The sequence below is a fragment of the Prunus persica genome, chromosome G7 (genome assembly GCF_000346465.2).
Source record: "Prunus persica cultivar Lovell chromosome G7, Prunus_persica_NCBIv2, whole genome shotgun sequence".
In the NCBI taxonomy this organism is placed as follows: Eukaryota; Viridiplantae; Streptophyta; class Magnoliopsida; order Rosales; family Rosaceae; genus Prunus; species Prunus persica.
Window position 1 is genome coordinate 20,641,838 of NC_034015.1, and position 6,695 is coordinate 20,648,532.

At 37.9% G+C, this 6,695-nt stretch overlaps 2 protein-coding genes across 2 annotated transcripts; one reads left to right on the top strand and one right to left on the bottom strand.

The window, feature by feature from the left end:
* Positions 37–1,391, top strand: LOC18769055 (early nodulin-93). Its single transcript, XM_007202724.2, has 4 exons — positions 37–367; positions 801–862; positions 959–1,034; positions 1,135–1,391. The coding sequence occupies exons 1-4, from the start codon at positions 277–279 to the stop codon at positions 1,227–1,229; spliced, it is 324 nt and encodes a 107-aa protein (XP_007202786.1). The 5' UTR covers positions 37–276; the 3' UTR covers positions 1,230–1,391.
* On the bottom strand, positions 1,440–4,103 carry LOC18769820 (pentatricopeptide repeat-containing protein At1g08070, chloroplastic). The gene has a single exon (XM_020567995.1). The coding sequence runs from the start codon at positions 3,676–3,678 to the stop codon at positions 1,459–1,461; it is 2,220 nt and encodes a 739-aa protein (XP_020423584.1). The 5' UTR covers positions 3,679–4,103; the 3' UTR covers positions 1,440–1,458.

Below are 6,695 nucleotides of genomic sequence, written 5' to 3' on the forward strand. Positions count from 1 at the left end.
AAATAAAAAGCCAAAGAAAAAGAACAAACCAACCATAAACAACATGGTGAAACTGAAAACAAGTGACTCTGACCCCAGAATTCAGTGAAACCATCTTACTCTCTCACAACATCTGTAGTCTCAACCAGCTCTGCACCTAAATCCATTATAAATATCCACCCAAATCTACCATTTCCAATTCAACCAAACTCTCAAAAACCTTCTCACATATTCATTTCTCTCTCTCTCTCTAACTTGTTCAGCTACCAGTTATTCATTTATCTCTTACAAATTACAATGGCAAAAAATGTGGCTCCTCAGTCTCCCTTTGAGAAGAACAGCCTGACCTCAATTGATCAGCTGGCCTTGGCTAAGCGCTGCTCTCACGGTATCTTCATCTTCATGCTCGCCTTCTCTTCCCTTCTGACCAACTTATTATTGATTGTTTATATTAATTCATCTTGGTTATATATCAATTTACAGTATGATGGTGTGTGAAAGTCATGTGGTTATTCATCATGAGAATTGAGAGTCCATCTAGCTCTTACCTTGAGCCTCTACAAAGCATATATATATATATATATATATATATATATATATATATACTTGCAGACTGAATCTCTGATATGCTAATTATGTGATTAAGATTTTGTATTTGATAGATACTCTCCTCATGCTCTTGCTGACAAATGCTATATATAAAAAGGGCTTCTTCTTGTTCAGATCAAAATGGATAGAGTATAGGGCCACCTTTTTTTGGGTGGGCCCAAGATTCTTCTGGAAATGTAATTATTTTTTCCTTTTTTTTGATGGAATATCAGAGGGTGTGAAAGCAGGAGCTAAGGCAGCTGTGGTTGCCACCATTGCCACTGCCATTCCAACTGTAAGTTTTGGCTTCATGGCAGGACTGAAAATATTAAGAACATCTATGGCAGTTTAAGCTAACATAAGTATAATTTATATATATATATGCATGCAGATGGCTAGTGTGAGAATGCTACCTTGGGCAAGAGCCAATCTCAATCCCACTGCTCAGGCCCTCATAATCTCCACAGGTTTTCATTAAATCCTTGCCCTCATCCACTATCGTAATTACTGTCTTCATTTAATCATTAGTTTATATATTAATTAAGGAAAATGTTAATTTGATGGCAGTGGCTGGAATGGCATATTTCATCGTGGCTGACAAGACTGTTTTGGCAACTGCAAGAAGGAACTCATTCAAACAAGCTGCTAACCGTGAAGCATGAGTTCATCGCTAACCTGGGTTTAAGTTCCTGTTTTTGTTGGCCTGTGAATCCATCATCTTGATAATAAATAAATTGAGATGGATTTTCATTTCTAATAGCACTAGAGAAATGATGTACTTAGTTATCAGCTTTTATATGAACGCAATATTTCTTCCATCTTAATCTAAAATCTCAACTGAATACATCTATAGTAAGAGTATATCTCCATATACAACCCTCCAAGTGATTTTCACCAATTGTCATTACATGAACAAGAACCATCTCTAAAATGGTGGAAACGGTTCCCATCTCTTGCAATAATCTCCCTATTAAAGATCTTCGATATCAGCTTTGTAGCTGAATGACAATTTGCACACACACGAAGATTCTTTACAATCCGAATCGTTGTGCCTGGCTTCGTGCTGATCAAACCAAAAGCGATGGCCAACTTCTCACTGTGATGACTCAAGGCCACTTCCTTCCATTCCTCATCCATGTCATATAGCACCTCAGATGTATCCGGTCTGAAACCGGCCATATCCAAAAGCCTATCTATTTCTTTTAACATCTCATAAATTTCTTTGCTTAAGGGATGCGCTTTGTCACTGACAAGAAACTCATGAACAACACTATCCATCTCAATAGAGGTACATCCAGGAACTTTCTTGATCCCCAAATCATTCAGCCTGGTTCTTATTCTTGCCACATCATCCCACCTACCAGCTCCTGCATAGATGTTAGATAGGAGCACATAAGCCCCAGCATTTTCAGGCTCCAATTCAAACAGATGTTTGGCAACAAGTTCACCCAGCTCCACACGCCTGTGGATTCTACAAGCTCCAAGAAGAGAACCCCAGACAGCGCCATCTGGCTTCATTTCCATGCTACTCATTAGGGCCTCTGCTTCATCAAATAATCCGGCTCGGCCTAGAAGATCTATCATGCATCCATAGTGTTGCAGTTGTGCTGAAATATGGTAATCTGTGATCATGGAACTAAAATACTGGCGTCCAAGGTCTACAAGACCACCATGGTTACAAGCAGATAAAACTCCCACAAATGTTATTTCATCTGGTTTGAATCCTTCATCGGCCATTTTCGAGAAAAGCTCGAGCGCTGTATGTGCATGCCCGTGCATTGCTAAGCCAGATATCATTGCATTCCAAGAAGCCAAGCTTTTGGCTTCCATACCATTAAAGACTTGTTTTGCTGCCTCAATGTTTCCGCATTTTGCATACATGTCAATGAGACTCGTCCAGAGAGAGGTATTGGTCAAACTCTGAAAGTTCTTATCTATATAAGCATGAATCCACTTGCCAAGGTCAAGAGCTCCTAAATGAGAACAAGCTGGAAGAATGCCTAAGAATGTGACATCATTAGGATCTGCATTTGATCGTAGCATTAACCGAAAGAGTGCCAAGGCTTCTTTGTAGTGGCTCTTATGTGTATAACCACCAATCATGACATTCCATGAGATTACATCCCTTTGCTGCAAACCGTCAAATAAACTTCGAGCTGTGTCCAAAGCACCACACTTTGCGTACATATCAATAAGTGCATTAACAAGCCGAAGATTTGAACCAAGTCCACGGTTCTCAATCCAAGACCCAACCCATTTGCCCAATTCAAGAGACCCCGACTGAGCACAAGCTGAAAGTACCACGACCATTGTACTCTCATTGGGGGAGACATTTGCTTTCCGCATCTCCGAAAACAAAGCCAATGCCTCTTCAAACCGACCGCTTTGAGCATAACCCGAAATCATAGCATTCCAAGACACCACATCTCTTCCTGGAATTTCATCAAAAAGGTAACGAGCATCATCCATACAACCCCTTGAAACATATCCAGTGATCAAGGCCGTAAATGAAACCACATCTCTGAAAGAACTTTTATCAAACACCAAACGTGCATTATCCAATTCACCGTTTTGAGCATACATATTGATAAGAGAAGTGTGCACAAAGGCATCAGAGTCAAGTCCAAGCTTCAAAACATGTCCATGGATCTGTTTCCCTTCATGGCTCGCGGCGAATTTGGCACAAGACTTCAAAAGAAAAGGGAACGTATAAGAATTCGGCTCCACGCCAGAAAGAAGCATCAGAACATAGAATTCCACAGCTTGTATTGACTTAGAGCTCAAGGAAAAACCTCGAATAATTGTGTTCCAAATAATCTGATTGGGGTTCTCGATGGATTGAAAGACTAAGAGGGCATAAGAGAGGTCGCCGAAAGGCGAAATGGCGCAAAACTCAACGAGCTTGCTCAGAGCGAAGTGGGTATTGTGAAGGCCAGTCTTGATAATGTGGGCGTGGACTTGTTTGAGATTTTGCATGCTTTTGCATTTGGAGAGTAGGGTGAGAGATGGCTGGGTTTGAAGGAGTTTGTACGGAGGATCAGAGGTTGGGAGGACATGGAAAGTGGAGGGTAAAATGGGCAATGATAGTAATGAAGAAGAGGAAAACACCATGGCTGAGCAACTTCGAGTTGGAAAATAGAGGGATAAGGTTTGAAATGCAGTTAGTGGCTTAGTTAGGATTACCCGCCAAAAATAGCTGCTATGAGTCTTCCTAAAAATATTGACAAATTAGATTTGAAATTAATTTGTTTTCTATGTCAAAAATATTTATCTTTTTTGTTTTTGTTTTTTGGTTATATATGATTATTTACTTTAAAATATTAGTTCGTTGTTTTTTATTTTTTTTATTTTTAAGACATTTCACATACACTACACATATACTAGGACTTGAACCAGGATTTTTCCTGGAGGAGCAATTACTCCAAATCACTACACTAGTAGGTCATTTACTATTAGTTTGTTTTTGGTAAAAAGAAATGAGAATATGTTTTGATATCCTATTCTAATTAATTTTGGTTTAAGTATGTTGAAGTACATTCTCTAGCCATTTGTTGGTTTATGGTCCTGATTGAATTCTGGAAACATAACATGACAATTATCATGTGAGAAAAAATCACTCTAATGTTTTTATAAAATATTGTAAAGAAATTGTAGCTCAAGTGATTAAGAGTATTTATTATTATATATGAGGTTCGATTCCGCCCACCCAATTCGGCTCATATAAAAAAAACCTAAGGACTCAATAATTGATCACTAAGGCCCAAGACCATGAGAGCGTTCATGAAAGCCCAAAAATGAAACCCTTTTTTTGTAGGTTGGAGTCCAAAAATGAAACTTCGAAGTCAAGCCATGTCATTTCATGGTCCATGAATGTCCAAAAGAATGGTTAGCACTCTCATAGGCCCATCATTTGCAACCTTTTTTCTGTTTTTTTGATCAGATATTTAAATTTCGTACTCTATAGCTTTAATATATATATATATATATATATGTATTTCCATTATTAGTGAGGAAAAGGCCGAAAGGAATTATCTTCATTTGAGTGTGCCACCTCGAAGGGTCCCATATATATCCAACGTGGTATAGGCATGGCATGGGGTTGGCGTTGGTGGTGAAGCTCAATTCATGCAGCATATTATCTTCGAGCATCCTGTATCTATATTTAGCCAGGAATAAGGAGACCCAAATTAGTATATTCACATGCTGAAATGTTTGGATGCATGGGTTTTATTCTTAATTTGCTTGTAGAAAGTTTAATAAACTTAAACCTAGAAATTTACGAAAGCTATCAAAATACCCCAATCCAATCATTACTAACACCCCTTCTTTATTCACAATTTGATTCCACAATTGACCCTACCAAAAGATAGCATCACGAGCCACATTTTATTAATTTTCATGTTCTCTGAAATCTGAATAAAATCCACCAAACACCAAGGATAGGATAGCAAAGATAAGAAGAGCTAGCTTTTGAGAATTGAGAGGAATTGATGTGTCCTCTATTTGATTAGTGATTAGTGATTAGTGATTAGTGATTAGTGTGTGTTTAAACCAACAATCTAATTAAGACATCGGGACCACGATCCATAACGATGTAATTAAAGGTTAACTACATTTATTGTGGTGCCAATCTGAAAAATATCAAGCCATCCCATAAGTGAAAAGGAGATAGAATATTCAAAAATTCCAAAGCCACGGCTATTTTTTGCTGGTTATGCATGTCGTTAGGAATTGGGGATATGGGGAAGCTGTGGATTCTCCAAAAGTCTTATATTATTGAGGGAAGATGGCCTCATCCTCCTCCTCCCTTTTGAAATTAGTCACATATTTTTATATGGGGGAATAAAGATTGAAGTGGCGCTGTCTAGGGTTTTTTTATATTATTATTTCACATGAAATATTCATCATGTCTGGTGAAAATAATGTGGTGATTAGGATTCTTCCTTATCAAACCGCAGGTCAACACGCAAACATATTTCTGCCACGTCGGATTGCATGGGGCTTGTATTTGCTTGACATGTCAGCAAATGTGGACACTTTGTCGGAGAGGACATGCAAATCTTGATGTGTATAGTTTCATGTGCGCACCCATGAATCATTTACTTGAGCAATATTCTGGTTCTGGATGGATGAGGTTTGTGATGGGTTGCCCACATGGGAGGTAGGGTGGGCGCTGACCCAAGTTGACTTTGGAAAAATGCTTTGGCTCAAATCCACAGCAGTCTAATTAAATATTGGATAATTGAGAATTGGATCCCAAATGAGTTAATTAACTATATTTTAAGGTGTATACTTTAGAATGCCTTGAGTATAATTAACCAATTCATATTCATGCATTCTTCTATGCATGAACTAGGAAACGAAAATAATAATAATATAATATGTATTTTCTTTCCATAAGGAGTTTGTAATTCAAGTGGTTATAAGCAGTTATTTCTGTATCCCGAGATTTTGTGTTCGAATCTCCCTACCTCTCTCAATATCGATTGTGTCAAAAGAAAGAAAAAAAGAAGAAGAAGAAACCAGCCTCTTAATTAACTAGGGTTTACAGCATGCACCTTTGAATGTTATGTTGCAGTTGAGCAATAGTCCCTCCTAGCTAGACAAGGAAACTCTTAACTGTGAAGTACTTTTGTGAAATACCAGGTTAAGGTTCTCCAGCTCATTCTGCATAACCAGCGTCGGTCCGCCGCGATTCGTATTCCATTAAATTTTGCTGAAAGCAGTCTCCTTTTTCTCTATAAAAAAGAAAGGTGCTGGAACTGTACTGGAAGGGTAAGATTTGCTAGCCATACCTTTGCTTTCTTCAAGATTGATTTCCATACACGTGGCCGACCATCAACTGCTAGGGGATCCCATGTCACCTCACAACTGAGTTTACACATTCTAATTAAGGCAAAGTAAAATTTGGTCTTAGTTGAAAATCTGATGCATATATTAATTAAGAATATTAATTATTCAACTTAATTGTTTTCTAATGTATCTTATCTAGTTTCACATGAGTATTAGTTACAATATTATTTCATGGAATGATCTTTCCAAATGAAGATTTGGAATGGACATAATTTTAATATTCGCAAGCATTGAAAAGAGTAAAAGTTGTTTTTTGTATATAAAAAAAGAGGAGG

Bases quoted from the DNA above. Each gene is read 5' to 3' on its own strand.
- LOC18769820 (XM_020567995.1), bottom strand. From the start codon at position 3,678: ATGGTGTTTTCCTCTTCTTCATTACTATCATTGCCCATTTTACCCTCC.
- LOC18769055 (XM_007202724.2), top strand. From the start codon at position 277: ATGGCAAAAAATGTGGCTCCTCAGTCTCCCTTTGAGAAGAACAGCCTG. The intron at 368-800 runs GTATCTTCATCT...ATGGAATATCAG, and splicing joins GGCTAAGCGCTGCTCTCACG to AGGGTGTGAAAGCAGGAGCT. The intron at 863-958 runs GTAAGTTTTGGC...ATATGCATGCAG, and splicing joins TTGCCACTGCCATTCCAACT to ATGGCTAGTGTGAGAATGCT.